The sequence below is a fragment of the Canis lupus genome, chromosome 16, assembly GCF_011100685.1.
Source record: "Canis lupus familiaris isolate Mischka breed German Shepherd chromosome 16, alternate assembly UU_Cfam_GSD_1.0, whole genome shotgun sequence".
In the NCBI taxonomy this organism is placed as follows: domain Eukaryota; kingdom Metazoa; phylum Chordata; class Mammalia; order Carnivora; family Canidae; genus Canis; species Canis lupus.
Window position 1 is genome coordinate 59285752 of NC_049237.1, and position 24650 is coordinate 59310401.

At 43.4% G+C, this 24650-nt stretch overlaps 1 protein-coding gene and 1 non-coding gene across 2 annotated transcripts in view; both read left to right on the forward strand.

Moving 5' to 3' along the window:
- CSMD1 (CUB and Sushi multiple domains 1) overlaps positions 1–24650 on the forward strand; it is a 1850581-nt gene that overhangs the window by 1812032 nt on the left and 13899 nt on the right. The window contains exons 62-70 of the mRNA XM_038560546.1: positions 7554–7730; positions 8220–8399; positions 13007–13180; positions 13445–13618; positions 15156–15229; positions 18169–18280; positions 20028–20207; positions 21485–21529; positions 24073–24234. Of these exons, the coding sequence (XP_038416474.1) occupies positions 7554–7730; positions 8220–8399; positions 13007–13180; positions 13445–13618; positions 15156–15229; positions 18169–18280; positions 20028–20207; positions 21485–21529; positions 24073–24234 (1278 nt within the window). The remainder of the gene's footprint in view (positions 1–7553; positions 7731–8219; positions 8400–13006; positions 13181–13444; positions 13619–15155; positions 15230–18168; positions 18281–20027; positions 20208–21484; positions 21530–24072; positions 24235–24650) is intronic.
- Positions 17684–17786, forward strand: LOC119869675. Its single transcript, XR_005371735.1, has one exon. It is a non-coding gene; the product is annotated as a small nucleolar RNA U13 (small nucleolar RNA).

Consider the following 24650-nt stretch of genomic DNA (forward strand, 5'->3'; position numbering starts at 1 on the left):
TGACTGGGTACATGGAGATTTCCTGACTATTCAAAAAATTATCTAACATGGATCCTTACCTTTTGAATGTTTATAACCTAGAAGAGTTTTTGATCTTCTAATAATAATCTCTATGATTTGGTGGTGTTTTGTGGTTGCTGGTAATGAATAAATGAGAACAGGGAACAGTGCACAGAAACAATGTCAGTCACTGATGGGAACTTCTGCAGGCTTCACTTCACATGTTATTTCCAGTCTGTTGGTGGCCCTTGCCAAAAACACTGCATTACTAAAGAACCTAGGGTGATTCTCTGTATAATACTTTGGAGTGAATATATTTTATTTTAGTATTTGACAGGCCTAAGAGGGCATGGTGGGATACCTCAGTAATAAGAATAAAAAGTCATGAATAGTTTACAGTGTCATATATCGGCAGTGCTTGCCTTAAGCAAAGGTGTGATGTGATATCATGAATTTGTTTAGAGTCCACAAAGTAACTGATTTAGAATTCAGACAGATAAGACTTAAATGTTAGAAATATTTAGCATATAAATTCTGAATACTTAATGTTCGAGTCCAAAATGGTCGCACAAAACAAATATCATCTCTTAAACACTTTCTATATAAGTTGATCATCTTGAATAAGCTCACACAATATCAGGACCAGAAATATAAATCAAGTTTTCTTAATCTTCACTTTCTCTACTCTACTGTGCCACCTCAACCTGTACCTGCCCACCTCTCATTTTATTGTATGTATTACATAGAACAATAGAAAATTGTGTGTAATCTAACTATATTTTATGCAAACTATATCATCTGTGATCTCATAAAATCATGTATAAATAATACAATCATATATATATGAAAATATATGTGCATATCTTATATATGTACATGGGTATATGTGTGTGTGTCTACTCTCTTCTGAATGAAAGATTATCTTGGAGATATCTGCACCTAGATAAGAGACATACACATATATAATAATCTAAGGTAATTTTTGACTCTGAGTCACCTCCTGACAATTGAGTTAGTGTAAATCTCTAGATTAGGCCCTAAAGAAGTTGACTTAAATCAGACATGACTGAGCAGTACTGGAAGGATGCCACCTGCCACCGTGAATTGCAGAGCAATACCTTTTTATTGACTGAAGTATGTGACTCTAAATTGGTAGACTTTATCTTACTCAGACACAATTTTCTCAGTTTTCTCTCCTTTTGTAGAGTTTGAATATTAAAATTTGCATGATAGCATCTTTTTCTCACCAAAACCATAGTGTATTCTATTCTATGATACGGTACCTAAAAGTTACACATGACTTTTGTAACCTATATTTTCACCCCATCTAACTTTTTCCCCCTGTACTACACCTGGGAATTGTTGGTTCAGAATTTATTTAAATATTAAATATTATGAAAATTAAATGAGAGCTCCACTTCATTCCATGACATGTTGAATGACAGTAGGCTAGCCTCTTACTGAGGACAACTATAAAAAGACAAGATATATGAGATGGTTATCCTGTTAAACAACAGAGAGTGCATGCCTATGTTCCATGGAAGGTAAAAAAATGAGGGAAGTAAGCCTATCATCCCCCGCATTGTTCTGTATATTTTTCTTACTGCGCAGTTGGAAAGTAGAACCCAGGTGGTATGATGGCTTGGAGAGGTGATGCAGTAGAAATTATTCTAGGCCACTGAAATAGAACCTCCATGATAGAGAATCTGAGAAGGACCAGCTGAGGATGGGACAGCCCCATAAGTTTGATGGGCATTCACTGGCTGAGGGCCAGGCGGACAAGCATGGGTGAGACCCAGTGATGAAATAACCTTTTGCGGCAGAGTCAAGAGTGGACTTGTGATATTAGAGTCATACCCCTACTGAGACACACTGGCCATTTGGCCAGTCAGAGCTCTCACTCTCACTGTATACTTAGGACATTTCACAGATGCCCAGAAAACTCCATGCATTATTAATTTGTACCACTCCCTAAAATAAGTTGAATATGATAGAACTAAGAGCAAAAGCATGTTAGGACTAAGTCTGAATAGGTCTCCTCTAATAGAGATTAAAACTAATGGGAGGACCCAAAAGATCTACAGCTAATTTAAAAGTCCACCAGAACAAACCCCAGCACCTTTTGAAGGAATGAGAGAATCCATGCAACATTTTGTTCACAATGTCCAGCATACAATAAAAAGTTACTGCATATGCATAACTCAGAACAATATGACCCAGAGTCAAACAAACAAACAAAACACACCGTAACAACAGAAATAGAATCTGATCTTGAGGTAACCCAGATGTTGAAAATAATGCACAAGGACTTGAAGCAACTATTTAAAATATCCTCACAGATTTAAAGTGAATTAGAGTCATAAACAGGGAATCAGCAGAGAAATGAAAATAGTAAAACCAGGGACACTTGGGTGACTCAGCAGTTGAGCATCTGCCTTCAGCTCAAGGCGTGACCCCGGGATCCTGGGATCGAGTCCCACGTTGGGCTCCCCGCAGGGAGCCTGCATCTCTCTCTGCCTGTGTGTGTGTCTCTCTCTTCGTGTCTCTTGTGAATAAATAAAAATAAAATAAAATAAATTTTAAAGAATAAAAACACAATCAGATAGAGAAACTCTAGAGTTGGAAAATGTACCATCTGATATAAAAACTTTTTAAAATAAGCCTAGAAAATTAAAAATGACAGAAGCATCAGTTAACAGGAAGACAGATCAATGAAAATTATCCAATCTGAAAGCAGAAAGGAAGAAAAGAAAAGCAGCTCAATAATTATGGGATAGTATCAAGTGGTTTACTATACATGTAATTGGAGTTCCAGAAGAAAAAAAAAAAAAAAAACAGAGAAAGAATGGGGCAGAGAAATGGTCACAAAATTATTGGTCAAAAGTCAACCAAATTGGGGTGCCAGGGTGGCTCAGTCCATTAAGTGTCTGACTCTTGATTTCAGCTCAGATCATGATCTCAGGGTGTGAGATTGAGCCCCGCATTGGGCTCTATGCTGCGAACCTGCTTAGGATTCTCTCTCTCCCTCTCCCTCAACCCCTTCTCACCCCCCCAAAAAAAGTTAACCAAATTTGTTGGGACACTATAGTTCCCAAAAGTAGGACAAACCTCACTTAGATGCACTCATATTCCATTTAGGATGGTCATTCACTTGGGACTGTACATTCCTTATCAGCTTATTAATATAAAAAGCACTTTGCACATTTAAAAGGTGAAAAAAATTAAAACATCTGAGAATGAGAGTGATGTTTTTCCATAGAAATCTCACTTAGGTGCTGTGATATAACACCACGAGTTCTATTTCAGCAAAACTTTAATGAATTCATTTATTTGATTGGGAGAGCTTAATTGGATTTCACTTCGTCATATACCTAACTCAGACTATGCAAGGGTTTTTAGAATAGCATTTGGTTTATCTAAAGTGAGAAATTCAAGTGTTTCTTATGAAATCCTTAGAAACTTGATCATTAAAATCTGTGTACAGATAGAAGTTGAAATGGTTCAATATGGCAAGTATTTCTCAAATATATTATTCCCCACAAAACTGACTACTTCCAATCCTACATCATACAGAAATCATGGGAAGTTGAGTCAGTAATAGTATAATTTTTTAAAGATTTTATTTATGTACTTATTTGACAGAGAGGGAGAGACAGAGAGACAGACAGAGAGAACAAGCATGAGAGCAGCAGGTCAAGGGAGAGGGGGAAACGGCTCCCCAGTGAGCACGGAACCTGATACGGGGCTCGGTCCCAGGATCCGCGGATTGTGACTGGAGCTGAGGGCAGACGCTTCACTGCCTGAGCCACCCAGCAGTAGTACAATGTACTCACTGTAACAACAAAGGAAAGGAAGGAAAATGTGCCTAATCCTATATCCCGTAAAACACATCTTCAAAATTTTTTGGAAAATCTAGCTTTCTATTTTTTTCTCACTTGTCATCATAGGTCTGGATCTTTGGGGCACATGTTATTCTCTATAAAAAAGGGGGTTACCATGACTTTTGCATTTCCACTGATGTCAGCCATGACTATGTATTCAGTCAACCAAGAGCATCTCCCTCCTCATGAATCTCCTTTCCTGAATCTATCAAAAGCATTAGAACCTGATGGCACATTCGAATAAGTGGTAAAAAAGAAAGAAGAGTTCATAAAATAGAAAATAAAAATATTTTAACAACTCTTAAACATCAAGGAATTCATCTTTCTAATATATTTCCATGATTTCAGATCATGCTCTCTTTGTTAGCAATCTGGTCTTTTAATCATAAACCCATTGACTGCAATTTCAAATGGGTGTATCTCAGGAAATTGCAGAACTATAACTACATCATCGGTTTTAGTTGTCTGAGGCAACTCTTAGTCCTCTTCCTGTGAGATTATGGTAAAGCCTATCTTTTATCCAGATGGTAGATGTGTGATGACAGTGATTATAACGAAAATGACAATGCATGAGCTGCCATGTATACCTTCACTACTGCTAAGAAGCCAGACTGCGTTCTTGGCATCTTGCACACAGTATGTTTACTCTTACAACAACCAAGAGCAATTGCCCTTATTATACCCAGTTTGCAGTGAAGACACTACATGTCAAGAACTGGATGTGATCATTCACATTACTTAGGTCTGTGTGAGCAAAGATTCCAACCTAAAACTCTTGGACTCAGTTTAACAGCCGTGATCCTAATGCAGCATGCTACATGAACAGCGTTGGTATCTGTAGACAATAAAGTGTATGTGGCATAAGTATAATGCTCTTTTCTTATAAATCAAGTAAAGGAAAATGATCTTTTACTGAAAGGAGTCACATGAACCAAATGTACTTGAAGTATTTGAAAAGTTTTAACTTTTTACTCATAAAAAAATTGGGGGGATCCCTGGGTGGCTCAGCGGTTTAGCACCTGCCTTTGGCCCAGGGCGTGATCCTGGAGACCTGGGATCGAGTCCCACGTCGGGCTCCCAGTGCATGGAGCCTGCTTCTCCCTCTTCCTATGTCTCTGCCTCTATCTCTCTCTCTCTCTCTCTGTGTGACTATCATAAATAAATAAAAATTTTAAAAAATTTGTTTTCCTTCTGCTTTGAATGTAAGCTTCTGATATGGGCTGTCCTCCTATATCTCCTCCTATATCATGGTGGCTTTAATGTAAACACAAACATATTGAGGCTAATTTCTAGTCTTCATTTTCATGGGCATAACCGTCAGTGAAAGCGTCCCTATCAGAAAGAAAAATAAAGTGAACCCTGAATTTGATTTTGTAGAATACGGTATTTGAGGGACTTTCTAAACACTAGGATGGCATGATCATGATGGGCATTCACTTACTGACAGCATATCTGTCTATAAATTCAGTTGAATATGTTCACCAATATCTCATCTCACTTTAGCATTATCCTTCACAGGTGACTTTTTGAAAATTGCTACACAGATTTTAATAGCAGTTATGATTAGAATAAAATTTAAGAATAGGGTTGTCGGGATGCCTGGGTGGCTCAGCAGTTTAGTGCCTGCCTTCGGCCCAGGGCATGATCCTGGGGTCCCCAGATTGAGTCCCACATCAGGTTCTTTGCATGGACTCTGCTTCTCTCTCTATGTCTATGCCTCTCTTTCTTCGTGGCTCTCATGAATAAATAAAGTCCTAAAAAAAAAAAACTTAAAAAAAAGAGCAGAGCTGTCTTGTTGGTTTACTCGACTATGAATTAGATCAACACAATTGTCTTCTCCATCAGGCTTTCAATTAGTACATCTACACAATAACTGTCATGTCCTAAATGATGAATCAGTTTGTTGAATGGAAGAGTAATGGTCTCCAAGAGTCCAACCTCTTGTTTCTTCACAGTATGATATCTTAATTGATAGATAGCCATCACAGAGCTTTTGAGCTTTTTATAATATTAAGTATCACCTGATTCACTATTGGTCAATAGATCTCATCTCAAATGACAGCCAGAAAACTGCTGAAAGATCTGTGCAAAGAAGGGTTGTAAGTTCACACGAGCTCCATCAGGAAAAGGGGTCGTGACTGAGTGGTTACGTCTGTCCTGGGCACAGGTGGAGAAGCACCAGCACACATGCTTTGTGTGTGTCAGGCAGGGCCACGTCCAACCTGAGGGCCAGGGCATTTTTACATGCGATACAATAGGCAGTTTGCCAAGTGTCCGTAATAATGGCCCTTCTAAGCTATGCACATTTTGCAGTGTGTTTTCTTCAGTATTTTTAAGAAGAGTCTTTGTTCCCAAGGCTAGATATGGAAGTGGATGGCACATATAGTGGTCATTCTCAGCAACGGTCCCAGGACGCATCCCTGTTGTTAAAACCCAGCCAAAGGCCATATTCGGTCCCTGTCTGCCCACAGCACAAGGTGTGGGAGGGCTAGCGAGAGAAATACTAACATTCTGTGGCAAATAGACTCAAGTATTAAAGGCAAGGGAAAAAAACACAGAACCTAATTCTGCATTAAAATCATCCCCTGGAAACACACCCAGCAGCTGCTCGTCGTGCTTTGCTGCCTGAGGCACGTGTGAGGGGCCGTGTGGAGTGCGGACCTGTAGCCTCGCCCGTCGGGAGCTGGCATCTCACTGCCTCTATGGGCATTGGGTTCATCCAGAGAGAAGCAGAGCAGCCACGCCAATGCCAAGTGACACCCTGCCGTTAGATGCAGTGACACTGAGACCATTGTACCAGGCAGTTTGAGCATAGTCGTTCATAGTCCTCAGGCGTCCCTTGGGGTCCAAAATGAACTATCCTGGGGATGTGAAGTATGACCTGATTTGTCCAGAATTAAAAAAGACAATCAGCTGTTACATGAAGGGAGGCTCTTCTGAGTTGCTAATATAGATCCTTTAAAAAAATCATTGTTTTTGTATTATAAACATGTTGAATCTCCAAGTAACAAGGCTTTGAGTTTTCAATGTTTTAACTCATCTTTTTTTAAAGATTTTATTTATTTATTTATTTATGAGAGACACAGAGAGAGGCAGAGACACAGGCAGAGGGAGAACCAGGCTCCCTGCAGGGAGTCTGACATTGGACTCGATCCCAGGACCCCAGATGGCGTCCCAAGCCGAAGGCAGATGCTCAACCACAGAGCCACCCAGGGGTCCCGCTTTAACTCATAGTTTAACTTGTTTTGAAGTAGAGTACTTTAGGAAGAATAATATGAAAACATAGTTTTCACATTTGTTAAGTCGTCGATAAAATTACAGTATAAATCATAAAGTAAAATATGTATTAGACATCGTCCATAGTAATAGATCCTATTTGTAAAAAAAATAAATACATCATCTATTACACTGCTGACCTTTGGGCTCGTGCATTAATCATTCTGGTAGGGATGCTGGGGGCTCTCAGTGGTTGAGCATCTGCTTTCAGCTCAGGGCATGACCCCGGGGTCCCAGGATCGAGTCCTGCGTCGGGCTCCCTGCATGGAGCCTGCTTCTCCCTCTGCCTGGGTCTCTGCCTCTCTCTCTCTGGGTCTCATTAATAAATAAATGAAATCTTAAAAATGCATCATTCTGGTAGCAGCTCACTCTGCTGTGTGTCGCTGTCCCTCGTAGCTGTGTCCTGTGGGAATCCTGGCACGCCCACCAATGGCATGATTGTCAGCAGCGATGGCATCCTGTTCTCCAGCTCGGTCATCTATGCCTGTTGGGAAGGTTACAAGACGTCCGGGTTAATGACGCGTCACTGCACGGCCAACGGGACCTGGACGGGCACAGCCCCCGACTGTACAGGTCAGCAGTGGCTGTCATGTGTGCTCGAGGCCACAACCACCATATCTGCTCGAATAAGAAAAATTCCCTTGCTCTTTATTTTATTGATTTTTTTAATAATAGAGAAAAAAAGATATACATATGTTTGATATGATGACTCTGTTCATTAGGACTTTTAGCCCTTTCTTCACTTCCCAATATATATGGTTGAAGCTCTTTTCAATGACCAGTTTGATTAGACGTTGTAAAACTGGGTCCAAAAAAAAAAAAGGGTCAAGGTTTGTCCTCTCTGTAGACCATTTATTTTGCAGGGAAGAAAAAGTATTTAATTTCCTGATCACCTTCCAAACACAGTCTCCGGACCGCCGGACAGGCGCGTCGCCAGAGGACAGTGCTGCTGTGACTATTTACTCCTTAACCCTGCAGATGGCAGCTTAAGGGGCGTCACTTGAACAGAAACCATGACAAACTCATTTAATGGCAATTTTGTATTTTTCTAACACTTGTCAGTTATAAGCTGTGGAGACCCAGGTACACTGGCAAACGGCATCCAGTTCGGGACGGATTTTACCTTCAATAAGACTGTGAGCTATCAGTGTGACCCCGGCTATCTGATGGAGCCCGTCACGTCATCCATCATCCGTTGCACCAAAGACAGTACGTGGAACAACAGCAAACCCGTGTGCAAAGGTTCGTGTCCGTACCTTCTTGGCCTTAATCACGTGCGCAAAAGTGCTTACTGAATTGCCATTTACTGCACTGGCGAGTGTTCAGGTCAACCTTCCGTGGGCTGGGAATTCCGGTAAACCCATTTGCAAATTACAATCATTTCATTTTCTTAAGACATTAACCTCAGTCTTATCGATGGGAAAACAAGCTCTAGAGAGAGTAAGTGGCCCAGGATAGAAATCAGGAGTGGGAGACCTCGGGATTCGGAGGCCCGGTGTGCTACATCTAAGTCTGTCAAGGCCAGTGCCTCCTCTGCCGGGACGTGTGTTAGCCCAGCTGGCGGCAGGCGGGAGGGGGTGGTGTCACCAGAGGACCTTCACGTCAGTGTGGAGAGACGAGCTGACTGTCAGGGAATGGCAGGGGACATTGGCCCCACAATGTTCAGGGTGGGGGGACAGCCTCTGAGACTGAAGCCACCACACCACGAAGGAGATGGGATGAGACATTGATGACTCATGTGGTTGGACTTTCCGGGGAGCACAGGGCAGGCTGACGCCGGTCTAGGGGCCTGAGCCAAGTTGCACCAGGGTGGGCCCTGCTGGTGAGAAAGGAGTGGGGCCGGTGGGAGTTGTCCAGGGCAAGGGCCTACGTGGTGAGGACGCCTCTGCCAGTGCCACAGGGAGCACGTGCAGGCCTGCTCATCAGCCGGCCCGAGCGGGGCAGGAGGGCCGAGGAGGCAGCCGGGGCAAGAGTGTGGCTGGCCCCGAGCATAAAGAGGTGGCGCTTGGCTGTTGTTGGGCTCAGATCACAGTCAGGGCTGGGGGAGTTGCTCCCTGGACGCTGGGAAATGATATGATGAAGGCGGTGTTGTCAGCGGGCTCTGAGAGACAGACGGGGCTGGGGTCCCAGGTGCACAGACCTTGCTGTGAGGCCTCAGGGAGAGTTTGGCGCTCCCCACAGCGCTGGCTCTCCTGTCGGACATGGGCATATTCTGGGCCTCGTTACAGCTCCCACCAGGGTGTAAGGGCCACAGTCTCCTGTTCCTGCACCTGCCGTCCTTGCTGCTGCACCTGTTGTGAAGCCAGCACTGGACGATGTGGGCTGAAGGTCACCAAGCAGTGTCAGGAGGGGCCTAGGCATCTGAGCACATTGATGACAGCGGCCAATAAGATGGTCTGGTCTCTTGGACGTCATGTGTTTTTGTCCACTTCGTTTTTTTTTTGTTTTGTTTTGTTTTGTTTTTACTATAAACTCTTTATTTTTTAATCATTTAAACTGATTTAGCCAACACCTAGTACACACCTAGTTTCTGATGGAGAGTTCAGTAATCCGTCAGTGCGTGTAACACCCAGCGCCCCTCCCATCTGACGCCCTCCTTAATGCCCATCACCCAGTTACCCGTTCCCCCCCTCCAGCAACCTCAGTTTGTTTCCTAGAGTTCAGAGTCTCTCTCATGGCTGGTCTCCCTCTGATGACCTCCTGTTCACTTTTCCCTCCCTTCCCCCATGATCCTTTGTGCTGTCCCTTAATTCTATGCATGTGTGAGGCCAGATGATAATGGTCTTTCTCTGATTGACTTATTTTACTCAGCAGCATACGCTCCAGCTCCGTCCACGTCGATGTAAATGCTAAGTATTCGTCCTGATGGCTGAGCCATATCCCTTTGTGTACATAGACCACATCTTCTTTTTCTATTACCTATTGATGGGCATCGTGGCTCCTTCCACAGTTTGGCTACTGTGGACATTGCTGCTGTGGACATCGGGGTGCAGGTGTCCCTTCAGATCAATACATTGTATCTTTAGGGCAAATACCTAATAGAGCAATTGCTGGGTCATACAGTAGCTCTATTCTTAACTTCTTGAGGAACCTCCATACCATTTCCCAGATATCGACCATAACACATTGCATTCCCACCAACAGTGCAAGAGGGTTCCCCTTTCTCTGCATCCTCACCAATATTTGTCATTTCCTGTCTTGTTAATTTTCACCATTCTCACCGGTGTGAGCTGGTATCTCATGGCTTTTGTATTTGATTTGTATTTCCCTGGTGGCAAAATGTGAAGCATTTTTTCATGTGTCTGTTGGCTATTTTGTATGACTTATTTGGAAAAGTGTCTGTTCGTGTCTTCTGTCCATTTCTTGGACTGGATTATTTGTTTTGTGTGTGTGTTGAGTTTGAGAAGTTCTTTATGGATCTTGGGTACTAGCCCTTTATCTGATAGGTCATTTGCTAATATCTTCTCCCATCTTGTAGGTTGTCTTTTAGTTTTGTTGACTGTTTCCTTGATTGTGCAGAAGCTCCTTATCTTGACGAAGTCCCGATAGTTCATTTTCCCTTTTGTTTCCTTTGCCTTTGGAGACATGTCTAGCAAGCAGTTGCTGTGGCCGAGGTCAAAGAGTTTGATGCCTGTGTCCTGTTCTAGGATTTTGGTGGATTCCTGTCTCACATTTAGGTCTTTCATCCATTTTGAGTTTATTTTAGTGTATGATGTAAGAGGATAGTCCAGTCTCATTCTTCTATGTGTGGCTGTCCAAATTTTCCAGCACGATTTATTGAAGAGACTGTCTTTCTTTAAGATTTTATTTAATTAATTAATTAATTAATTAATTAATTAATTATGAGAGACACACAGAGAGAGAAAGAGAGAGAAGCAGGCTCCATGCAGGGAGCCCAATGTAAGACTCCATTCTGGGACCCCAGGGTCAAGACCTGAGCCAAAGTCAGATGCTCAACTATTGAGCCACCCAGGTGTCCCAAGACTGTCTTTTTTCCAGTGGATATTCTTTTCTTTCCTGCTTTGTGGAAAATTAGTTGACCGTAGAGTTGAGGGCCCATTTCTGGGTTCTCTGTCCTGTTCCATGGATCTATGAGTCTGTCATTGTGCCAGGACCATACTGACTTGATGATCTCAGCTTTTTAATGCAGCTCAAAGTCTGGCATTGTTTTGCCACCAGCTTTGGTTTTCTTTTTCAACATTTCTCTGATTATCTGAGGTCTTTTCTGGTTCCATACAAATTTTAGGATTATTTTTTCTAGCTCTGTGAAAAATGTTGTAGGTACTTTGATATGGGTTTCACTGAATGTATAGATCACTTTGGGTGGCTTAGACATTTTAACGATATTTATTCTTCCAATCCATGAACATGGAATGTTTCTTCATCTCTTTACCTCTTCCTCAATTTCTTTCCTGTAGTTTTTAGAGTACAGATCCTTTACCACTTTGGTTAGGTTTATTTGTAAGTATCTTATGGTTTTTGGTGCAGTTGTAAATGAGACTGATCCCTTAATTTTTCTTCTGTCACATTGTTACTGTATAGAAACGCCATTGAGTTTTGTGCATTGAGTTTCTATCCTGCCATGTTATTGAATTGCTGTATGGGTTCTCACAATCTTGGGGTGGAGGTTTTGGGGTTTTCCACATAATGTATCAATTTTTTCTCTTTGTAATAGTCAGTGCAGTGGTAATGAACTCTGTGGACAGCCAGACCCTTCCAGAAGAGACCACTCTCTCCCTCTGAGCTTGTCTCAGACTAGACTCCTGCTCATCCCCTCCTCATCCCCTTGTTATTCCCACCTGGGGACTTTCCACTTGCTACTTTCTGTCTAGAGTACGTGTTCTCTTACCCTTCACATGTGCATTCTAAGAAGTATTGGGTGAAGAAATGCATAAGGTGAAGGGCAGTGGGAAAGCCTATTTCCAGCTGTTGAGTGTGCATGTGTGATGATGTGTGTGCCTGTGTCTCCTTCACATGAAAATGCATGAGTATGAGCACACAGAAGAAAACACTCCTGCACGCTAGTGTAATGGCCAGGCCTGAGGGGGGCCACGGCCAGCACCGAGGCTGAGCACCCATGAGAACTGTCTTCTTGCTCTGCAGCCCCATACAAAGTAAACATCACTTGCAAATATCTTCTCCCATTCCGTAGGTTGTCTTTTAGTTTGGTTGACTGTTTCTATTGCTGTGCAGAAGCTTTTTATCTTGATTGCAAATCGAACTCCAATAAAAAAATATACAAAAAAAAATGAACAAAGTAAACGTCAGCCTCGGGGATGTTATAAAACACTGACAAGGGAGTTTTTCCCAGAACCTTTTCAGCCATGCAAGTGCCTGCTTTTTAATTATTCAGCCAATGGATCAACAGTCTATGCCTTTGAGATATTACATGCTATCTTTAAATGTAAAAATGCAGATAAGTTGCCATCTGTATACACAAATCCAGAAGTTTGTACTCATGTCATATGAGCAAGCCCTGATTTGATTTGCCCTTGGGAACTGCCACAAAAAGACGTATACTGAGTACAAGTATTTCTTCATCTGTGGCCTTGTACATATTGCCAATGTCATGTTCAATCCTGCTTTCCCTTGCAGCGGGATGTGTTGTGACTTCACTTTGCTTTTATGTACTTGATTTAAACTAATGAAGAAATATTGGAGAAAATTTTTATTATTTTGATTCGCTGTCTTCCTCAATAATCCTTTTATTAAAAGAAAACAACCCTGTGGAGATGCCATTTGTAATCCAGGTGAAATTAAAATGTGGATCCTCTGAGTGTTACAGTTGTGGATCCTCTCAGTTACACAGAAGCCCCGGATGTTCAGTCTCGTTTGTTCTTTGGAAACAGCTGTCATGTGCGGTCAACCTCCTCAAGTGCTGCATGGAAAAGTGGAGGGAGCTGATTTCCATTGGGGCGCCAGCATCAGTTACAGCTGCGTGGACGGCTTCCAGCCCTCTCACTCCGCCATCCTCTCCTGCGAAGGCCATGGCGTGTGGAAAGGAGAGGTCCCCCAGTGCCTGCGTAAGTCCTCCAACAGTGCTTGCTCCTGGGGTCATGCTGCCCTGGACCTACAGGGCCTGCCCCACCCCCAGTCATTGGTGAGCCATGCTGCAGAACGCGGACGCTCGCGTTGGGGGTGCCCTGTGCATGCACACTCTGCCCCTGGTCCCTGCCTGGCCGAGTAGTGATGCCCAGAAGGTTTGCAGATACTCCTTACACAAGCTGGGGGAGTTCACCTGACACAGAGTCCCATGTCGTTAGCTGACTGCTTGTTATCCTCATCAGCTGTGTTCTGCGGAGACCCAGGCACCCCTGCGGAGGGGCGACTTAGTGGCAAAAGCTTCACCTATAAGTCAGAAGTCTTCTTCCAGTGCAAATCTCCCTTCGTGCTGGTGGGGTCGTCCAGGAGATCCTGCCAGGCGGACGGCACATGGAGTGGCACACAACCCACCTGCATCGGTAAGAACTGCAAGACAGCACGGACGGTGCTTGGGGGTGAGGACGCTCCCTCTACAACCGGGTCAGTCGTGGGGTCACACACCATTCCCCTGGGTCATCCCTTGCATAAGCCCTCATCAGCTACTCTGATTAAATCAGAGCAAATTAGGAGTTGAGGTTAGGAGGCTGTTAAAACACCTGCTACACTTTGTTCTCCCGTGTCCGTGCCCCCGCCTCAGCTGGCAGGTGCAGTTTGGGGGGGAGGATGGAGTTGTCGAAGACTCCATCCCTGCGCCACCGCACACCGGCCGTCATCAGAAACCCAGCCTGGCCGCTGCTTGCTGAGCGCCCCCAGGGGCCTACCTCCCAGCCCTGGCCCGGCCGCTGAGCCGCCTGCACAGGCCAGCGGAGCCGGGTCGTATGGGCTGCTGACCCGGGAGCATGACTGTGGGCCTTGCGAGTCAGGAGACGCTTTCCAAGTGATTGAAACCCCACATTTTTAGGCTGAGTTTCTGTCTCATGAAAAGGATTCAGATATAAGCTGTATTTGTCAAAACTCAAATTATCAGTGGGCTGCATCCCAGAACTGCCCCTTTGCATTAAGGGCAATTTTCTTCGTAGCTCACTGCTGCAGACTCAGGTTTATGGATGGGCTCTTTTTTTTTTTTTTTTTTTTTCCACCCAGCGGTACTGAGCCAACAAGTAGATGTTCTGCATGTTTGTGGCAAATAATCAATGATCTGTATAGTCTCGGTTGTTTCCTAAGAAATGGAATGATTCCTACCTAAGAACAAACAGTTTCAGAAATAATTTCATTGAAACACTGTTTTTTAATAACAGTCACATTTACTGCTGTTTCATCTAAAATGTCATTACACATTTACTGTCTCGGTAAGAAACAGTGTTCCTCTGCCCCATAGGTTAGTGTCTCTTGAAAACAGATTTTGTTTCTAATCTAGCGATTTTGGTATCATACTAGCAGCTAGAGAGCAGCAAATAATAAGGCCGCATGCTCCTCATTGCTCCAGTCCTGTGTTCTTTGAGGGGGAAGATGGCACTTTTGGTTTATAGGAGGCCTCAATTTTGAAGCATTAAATGTTTTTTTCTCATTTGGAAGTCTGAAAGAAAACTAATTCAAGAAATGTGCAATAGCGTGATGGATGACGAAAAGACATGGCCACTAGTAGAATCCTTAAGAACCAAGGGATCATAATAATTATTGAAGATAGTGTATCAGTAACAGTAACCAGCCAATATAGTATATTTGACCAAAAAAATGGGAAAGGATGTTCATTCTAAAACAGAAAATAATATACAGAGCACTTTAGAATCTGGTGAGGCACTGAGGAGTAATATCTAAAGAAGAAGTATGTAAAGAAGATGAAAATAGCAATTTACTTTAATTTTTAACATTCATGCAAAACATCTTACACATTTGTCAAAACATAATTTTCTCAATTTGTAGGATCTTTTGGTAAAATTGTTAGAATCCTTATAATAACTGTGTCTGGCATTTGTGTTTTTTCCTTTCTTTTTCTTTCTTTAATGTGAACTCCAGATCCTGCTCATAATACCTGCCCAGACCCCGGTACTCCACACTTTGGAATACAAAATAGCTCCAGAGGATATGAGGTATCCCCATTTTTATTTTACCGTGTTTCTCTGTAAGTATAAAGTAGAATTGACACTTGAACATATGTGCATGTTTTTATTTACGCACCCTGTCTGACTCATGGCCTATTCCCAAAATAAATTCATCCAGAGAGGATTTCTGCATGATATTTTAACTGTCAAAATTGGGATACCTGGATGTATCTTCACTCACGCAGTAGCAATTGCCATATTAATTTCTACTTGAGACCATGCACAATTTGATGCCTTTTGTCTGCTGCTCCGACATGGCAATTCTCAAATCAGAGTGACTGGTCACTGAATAGCTACACAGAAAAAGACCCTGCTTAGTGACCCGATATAACGGGCAAAGGATATTAAATGTAAGAGACAAAAACAGAAGACAATGCATGCGGGCCCCTTAGCATAAGCTGACTTTGTGATATTTCTTTTCCGTGTGATTTCTCTATGTGACCTATTAGCACACTCAGTATCGTTTTTGACATTCATTTGACTTTTTAAATAAAAAGTGCATTAACGCTTTAGGTAATATTAGAGGAATACCCAAAAACGGAAGGTAATGAAGCTTGAAATGAAATGTTTCCACCATCTAAAGTAATCTAGTGACTTCAGAGCCGTGTGATGATGTGGCGTTGAGAGCCCAGGTTAAATATGTATGGGGCTTTCAAGGCGGGGATCCCATTAATTTAGAATAAAAGACCTTTTCTTCAGCCACTTCCACCAGTCTCGCCTGACACCTAAGATATTCCCGTCTGCTTGGCTCTGACACACATTGGCTACTTCCCAATGGCACCTTATAGCCCGCAGAGGAAAGTCCCACAGGTACCTCGTGGGTTAAATCTGCTGTACTTTATATTAGGTCTTAAATACGGCCTAATCCCCACATAAATGCCTTTTGGCCTATAGGACTATAATGCCGCACATATTGGGGTAGTGGAAAGTACCCTATGCGAGTGACGCTCTTGCTCACTCTCCCCTGGCTTTATCACTCCTAAATCTGCCCTCCAAAAGCCCACGGGAAGTCAGCATTTACGGGGACTGCTTTCAGCAACACGTCCCCGGGATCTGTCTCAGGATGCCCATAGGGACGGATAAACTGCTCACGCCTCTTAGGACAAGGCACAGTTGCACTAAGGAGAGTGATGTATCGTACCCGAAAGCAAGATGTGCTAACGATCTAAAGACACGGGGGCCATCTTCTCGACAGGTGGCTCACACCATCTGAGGAATCTCCCCAAAATGTTTTATTTTTCGTTCTTTTTCATCAGGACACATTAAGTTTTGAATATAACAGGTTTTTGCTTGTTTTCTTCGGCGCTGTGAGCCACTTTAGTCCTAGGACATCCCGTGTCGTGCTGTGTTAATTATGCAGAAATGACTGCCGTCCAGCCGGCTAGGTCCCACCAATTCATAAAGGCCAGGTGAATTCACGGTGACCCGCTGGAGTAGCCAGGTGTCTTCTGCTGGCGGATGTACTGTCGAGAAGGCCCCTGTGCTACATGGCACCTTCCTGCTGCCGAAGACTGTAGCAAAGTGGCCAGGAGCTCTGTGACCAGGACCTGAGCTGACAAGGAAATGCGGTGGAGGCCGTCCCACGGGTGACAGATTAACCTTCGCCCACCCCTGAATCTCAGATTCATTATTCCTTTGCAGTTTAGGTGAATTCCATTTTTTTTTCTGCATAAATTCTGATTTTTACGTTTAGGTTCCCATGATAAAGAAGAGCTGTATTTCTCTGATATTCTTCGTCACCACTCAGCGTGGCAACTGTTACTCATAGTTGATCCTTCCCCAACCCCAGTGAGGGAGATAAGGACAGGCCCGGATGAGAAAACAAGGGTGGAGGACTGAGGGAATGGGTTTGATGCCTCAGAGCAAGGACAGGGTGGCCCCCTCACCTGGGCACTCGCGTGGTCCGTCATTCAGGCCTTAGGACAGACTTGGTCCCGCTCACCAGCACGGGGCGTGCAAAGCTGCCTTCCAGCGTAGCCCAGCTCTCCGTGAGCTCATTTCTCATCCCTTTCCTGTTCCCCCAAGCCGGTCCCATGTCCATGATGTAAGTGATTGGGGGAGATGTTCTGTTCCCTTCAACACAGGACCATAGCTCATCCTCTACAAACATGTTTACGGACCCCTGCAAACCTCCTTCAAGGCACGTCCGGTTAAATGAGGAAAGCAGATGAGAATATGGGCACTCCCAGGACATTGCAGTAAGCAGCACAGGACGCCTCCTTGGAAGGTCAGGAAGGAAGAAGTGAAATTTAGCAAAGTAGCGAGAAGTAAGGGGTGGAGGATGTTCGCTTGTGGAGGTCTAGAGGGAAGATATCGTAGGCATGCAGGTGGCGATAAATAGTTCCCCCTCTGAAGCTCCGGAGTACAGATTGGGTTTGCAGACATTGTACGGCAGGGCAGGAGTTGCCCAGTTCCCAGAGTGTTAACAGGAGTGAATCGCGGCTCCTTCTGTAATTCATAAGCGTGATGACCATGTGCTCACGCCGCTGTGAGGCCTGTGCCTCCCTCAACCTAGTTACCACCTTGACACGTGCCCTGTCTGACACGAAAGAATAAAAACCAAAAACCGAAAACAGAAAAATAAATGGCTAATAAATACCGACTACTTAGAATGGGAGTAGCAGGAAAAATGGAAAAGGGAAGCCAATCCCCAATAGAAAACAAAGAGAGGAAAAGCATAGTTTCATCACACACGTAAGCCCCTGAAACGAGCGGGGCGCACCGTGTCCCCCGAGTGCTCCCTCTCGCACCGAGCGCCCCAGACCTAACACGCATCCACGAGTCCAGCATCCCGGGGGGTCAAGCAACGGCCTGACGCTGGGGAGCATCACTGGTGTGTCCCGCCCTGGGGTGCGCTCCCCGCAGGACGGCCCGATGTGGCCAATGTCCAGTCGGCCTCTGCAGCTAATGTTGGGTTTCCTCTGTAGGTGGGAAGCACGGTGTTTTTCAGGTGCAGGAAAGGTTACCACATTCAAGGTTCTACGACCCGAACCTGCCTCGCGAATCTAACTTGGAGCGGGATACAGACCGAGTGTATACGTAAGTGCGATTTCTCCCACCACTTCCTCTCGCACCTTCTGGGAAGGGTTTACCCTCAAGGGAAATCATGGGGAACCGCCTTATTTTTTTGTTTGTTTGGCCATCTTCGATTCCCTAAACCAGAGTCTCTCAGAGTCTGATTCCCTAGAACCAGCAGCGCTGGCACCACCTGGGAGTCTGGTAGTGATTTGGTTTCTCAAGCCACACCCCCAAACCGTCAGAATCAGAAAGCTGGGGGCCGGGGCATGGGTGGGAGCGAAGAAGAGAGGCAGTGGGATGTAGTTGACCAGGCCTTCCGGGGGACCATGGGACACACTCAGGTCTGGGAACCCGCCCGAACCAAAGACAAGAGGATGGTGTCGGTAGCAATTGAGAGAAAGCTTTCTTATGCACGTGCTGTTGTTCCTCTAGACTGCCTACATCAGGCCATTAAAGGGTAAAAGAGATCACGGAATAGGTCACAGTATTTATAGAAACATCTTAAATGTCATTATTGAAGTCTATATGACTTGATCATCCAAATCGTTACTTGGGATCAAATTTTATTTTGTGATTTAATCATAAAAATGGAAGAAATGTCGCAGGAATCATTCATAAGCCAGTATTTCATTCTCTATCAGTTTAGTGAGATACAGATTCTTAGTCTTACGGTGATGAAACTAAAAAAATAGAACGTCATGAAAAATTATTTTAATAGTATATATGATGTGATTTTTTGTATATTTATCTGTATTGATGTATATTTATTTCAAAGTCATCCCTGCTAATACTCCAGTCAAATTACATATATGGATATTTTATGCACACGCAGATGTGCGGATATGTGTCTGTGTGTGTAAATATATATAAACACACGCGTGTGTCTGCGAAGCTTGGACCTTGCCAATGTCAAGCATGTGCATGTTGAAACTTTACAAAAGTACAAAATATTATGATACTTAAAACAATTGCATTTGTAATTTTAGTGTTGTCCCCTTGTTTTGTAATCATCTGACAAGTCCTTTACTTGAGACATACACGCGAGCCTTATAACGAGTAAGAAGTTACTAGAGATTTACACATTGCAACCTTATTGACTCCTAAGTTAGATTATAAGGGAAATAAGAATCTGTAATATTTAAGTTAGGTTTCTAAACACACGTTAAGTTTTTACCGTGATTAACTCTTCATTTAACTGAATAACAGGTTTGTTAGCTGCCATCAGACAAAAATCAAGGCATGTTTCTTTTATGTGCCAGTGTGTATGTGTGTAGCTTATAGGTCTGGCCTTTTAAGGCAATTTAACGTATTATTTACCCTAATAGTCTATCAGAGTGATCTACTTATTTCAATACTATGATTTATATTCTGAATTTCTACACATAATTAATTACACACACTTAAATGTAGAGAAGGAGCTTAGATAGATGATAGATGATAGATAGATGATAGATAGATAGATAGATAGATAGATAGATGATAGATAGATAGATAGATAGATAGATAGATAGATAGATGATAGATAGATAGATAGATGGAGGGAGGGAGGGTTGGGTAAGAAGAACCGGTAAATACCAAGTGTTTGTTATGTTAAAAGTTGCAGAGAATATTGGGGAAATTTAAAGCTACCGTATTCGGAATTTTGAGTAGCACACCAACTTTACAACCATTTCCAAATTTTGCCATATTTCCTTATTGCTTTAGAGACATGTGCTAACTCCCATAAACAAAAAGTCAGCGTTTTCTAATGGAATACATGCCATTTCAGCCCACGCCTGCAGGCAGCCAGAAACGCCGGCCCACGCGGATGTGAGAGCGATAGACCTCCCCACCTTCGGTTACACGTTAGTGTACACCTGCCATCCCGGATTTTTCCTCGCGGCTGGGTCTGAGCACAGGACGTGTAAAGCAGATATGAAATGGACAGGAAAATCACCCGTCTGTAAAAGTAAGTCGCCGATGAGGGAGTGTGCACACATCCCTGCCGAGCAAAGAGGAGACCTGCTGCCCATCAGGCTAGCTTCCAGGTGTAAGGTCCATAAGGAAGCAGCATCATGGAAGCGATGTCGGTCACCCAGCTGAATCTGTGTTAATGTGGTGAGCTGTGTGTGTGAACGTGTGCATAGTAAGTGTTTGGTACAATGGAGGCACAGCCTAGTAGACAGGTAGATATTATCATTTGCTGTTCACACTTTAAGCCATTTGCTTATAGGAAAGCACTGAGAGTGAAAAGGACAACAATATGCACCATCATTTTTGGAAAATGCACTTTTTTGATTAAAATGGGCCAGTATCATCAAGCATTGGTGAATATACGAAGTGAACTACCTGCTATTTTTAAGACCACAGACTGTTTGGTGGAGGAATATACACTACGTAGTCTTTACATTTGGTTCAATTTTTTTTTTAATTACAAAAGCAATTAGCATGAGAATGCATTAATTACTCACAAATTCGTGTATTTACAAATGAGAATAATAAATTAGGGTCGGATTTGATGACAACTGACCTCTCACACGCCCCACCAAACGTAGCTTATACAGGCATCAAACACTAAACAGCGTAAGCAAAAATTATGGAGTATGATAAAATCTGCGACTTTAGTGTTAGTTCCTTGGAGCCTGTGTGTAGTTCTCAAATTAGGAATCCGTAAGACACTTGTGTTTGCCTTGCCCTTCTCTGTCAGAAATAAAATAAAACAAACTTTAAAAAGGTAATTTGCAGTTCGACACATTATAAACGCTACGAGATTCTGAGTAAAATCCAACTTGATAGATCAAATTAAACACTCTGCAAGGGAAACAGTCTGGTGTTAATATCAACTCGTACTTTCATTGATTTGGGCGAGGACTTGGAAAATTAAGGGAGGTTATGAAATCTTAGTGATTCGGTACGCTACCTTTCCATGGCGGCCAGCAGATCCCAAGTAGGAGTCAGAACATGGATATAAACCACCCTCGTTTGCAAGGCTCTCTGTTGTAGCACACCACACGGACACGCACACGTTACAGCTGCTTTGGTTCGCATCATTAATCTCCGTTTTTCAACAAACACAAAGGACATCCTGCTGCGAATATAGGGGTTTAAAATGGATATGTATAAGACACTCAGAATTTATAGCTTCAAGAAATCTGGAGAAAGGAAAATTGCTTCAATTTGACATTTTTTCAGACTTATTCAAAAATAAATGTTTTTGAAAATGATAATTTGTCTTTTTACTTGTAGGTAAAGGAGTGAGAGAAGTTAATGAAACAGTTACTAAAACTCCAGGTTTGTATACCAGAACAGTTCTAGACTTAAATCCAATAAGTGATTTGTTCTCTACTCTGTACAGTGAAACAAATTTTAACACACAAATTTCGGATTCCATTAGTCCATAAATGACTTAATGTTTCAATTATTTAAAATACACCGAGCCTACACAGATTTCTCTTTCTTCCGTAACGGTGGTTTGTTAATGCAATACCAAGACTTTACTTAAGAGGAAAACCCTTGGCATTATCACACACTGTTTCATGAAAAGGGGCCTCAAGCATTTTGTGGGCAGAAATGGACATAAAATATTGATACTAGAATGTGATATAATGGAGAGCCTTATAAAGAGGGTTGCGATTCTTTCCTCTAAACAGGAAGCTGATGCACACGACGCATTGAGACAGCGTCCCCTGTCCCCTTGAGCGGTTCAGATGCGGAGCTCCATTGTTTTTTCCAAGTATCTCCATAATTCAGGCATCCTCTGCCTCCTAAAATGTTCATTATTGCTCTTTGTTGTAGTGGTGCCTTGCTAAACGCATGGCACAGCACATCGGAAAGACGCAGTCCCGTTTTTGAAGGAAGATAGATGCTCACTACTCCAGATCACCCGGCATATTGTATCTGTGTTATAAATTCAGAGACTATTCTCGTAATACACCCCCAAATTATAACTTAAGTCAACCTTTAAAAAAAAAACAGAAATAGAAAACCTTTATAAATATATAGGGTCATTGCCCTAGTGTTTTCCTGCTTCAGGTTTCATCACTGATTTCTTAGGCAGGAAGGTCTACTCTGACATCGGCTGCAGAGACCGTATATGTCATGCCGTTGAGTCACAGCGCCGTGCTACACCCTTCAGGGTCAGGCGAGGGCAAACGTCCCAGCGTGATGAAAAGAATCCTCCCGATGTACATCCTGCAGTAGAAAGACTATTTCTGAAAATCACTGTGAAAGATTCTATTTAAATGTTAAATTCAAATCGAACGCAGAAAGCCGTCCTCGTTATCCAGGCAACATTGTCTTCAGTGGAAGGAAACACAATCTGTTGTTGTGGTGGTGTGTTTGTTCTGTTTTTGTTTGCTTATTTTTTGTTTAAGATACTGAAATACCCGCATACTTTATTTTGAAGGTGCATCCATTCTCATCAGTACACCTCTTCTCATTTCCTCGGAAGGGACTTGCTAATTGAATCTGGTTCTTTGTCGAGGCAGCACACCGCAACACCCTCGACCTATGGCTGTAGTGTCACACTGCAAACTAGCAGCAGCACGTCAGATGACATGTGGGGACCATCTTGACCACGTTGCCAACGGCCACATTGGGATACAAACAAGCCACATCTCAGACACTGGTGACACCGTGCCGTTCCCAGTCAGGCATGACCCATTCGTCTGACACACCGGCCAAGAGCCTTCCCTCAGAGATGAGATTGACCGAGTACATTAATAGCTTCCCCCGAGTGGGCACATTCTAGTTATGGGAAACAATCTTGACGCCATCCTAAAGGCTATTAATTTTGATAAAGGAAAAGATAGTGTTTTCGTATTTGCCAGTAGAGCCCGGCCCCCTGTCCTGCCACGCATGCACAGGCAAAAGTGTCCAACGTCCCTTATCGATAAGCAAATACTAGACGTCCATGCTGATATTGTAGTTTCTAAACTATTTAACTTTTCCAAGTTATTATTATTACAAGTAGAGTCTACCGAGAGCCGAGGAAGGGATGACAGTTTCCTCTTCTGGAACTCCTCCGTAGCTAGGGTAGGTTTTGTGAGCGCAGCCATTCTGGGAAGGCAGGCAGACGGCCCTGGAAGGGGATCATGAGCACAGGTCCAGTCCATGTGTGGGCTCATCACTGGTTGCTGCACGTGGATCTGCTAAAAGTCATACTTAGGAGGATATTCGTCTTTCTATATGTACATGACATTTGAGTCCAGTGGCGCTGACCCTCTTAGCAATCCGGGAGTGTTTTTCACAAGAGTAGAGGAGTGTGGGTGAGCGGGTTGGGCTCTCCTTGAGAGGAGAAGACCTCTGGACCCAGAGCAGCTCTGTCGTTATGAGCTGCGGGGATGTCCTCCACTGGTGCTTTCAAGGACAAGCCTTCTGAGGGCAGGGAAGTCCTGACAGATGGCACACGGCGGCTCTCTCTGAGACTTCTACGTCTTCCAAAGAGTCCGCCTGGACGTTAACGAAATATGAGTAGCGGTTTCCTGGGCCAGGCAGCACCTTCTCATTAAGGCACGATGGCCTGCCCGCCTGGCAGTAGTAGCAACTCACCACCCTCTGGCCTTGGCAGATCCATTCCAGCAGGGGTGCTTCGGCACCTAAAGTATTTCTCCAACACATTAACCAATGGATATGTACATGCATCGCACAACAATCTCCCTCCTCATTTCATTTCCATCACACTGTGATGGGCCTGAGATAGGTCATCTCTGTCCACACCACCGTCATGACGTGATCTCTCACTCGACACTTAGTATTGCCTCTGTGTTGTAAAAGACCTAAATTTAATTTTTCTGTGTGTTGCTAACATTCATCTGGGTTTTTCCCCCCCACAGTTCCCTCCGATGTATTTTTTATCAATTCCGTGTGGAAGGGATATTATGAATATTTAGGGAAAAGACAACCTGCAACTCTGACGGTTGACTGGTTCAATGCAACAAGCAGTAAGGTGAACGCCACCTTCCTCGAAGCCTCTCAGGTGGAGCTGAAGTTGACAGGTAGGCCCTGGGGCATTTCCTTTCACAAAATGCAGAATGTGAGCAGACGCACAGCCTTTATCCTCTCGAGGAGGAGGGAGCCAACATTTATTAAATGCTTGTTAACATTTCATTGGCTTTGCATAAGCTACGTCTCATGGGATCTTCCCCATAACCATGGTAGGTTGGTGTTGTCATCTTTAAAGGCCACAAAACCAGTATAGAAAATCTAATTAACTTGCTCCAGATTATGCACGTGACGTGCTAAGTCAAAGATGTGAGATTTATATCCAGATATGTGTGTCTCCAAACTTCATTCTTTTAGTATCCTTTCCTTCAACTTAATGTGCTCCTCAGGAGATTCTTTTGTTGTTGTTCATCCCACTGTTAATAAAATAACAATAGCTCTGATTTATATGCCAGACCCCATTTTAAGT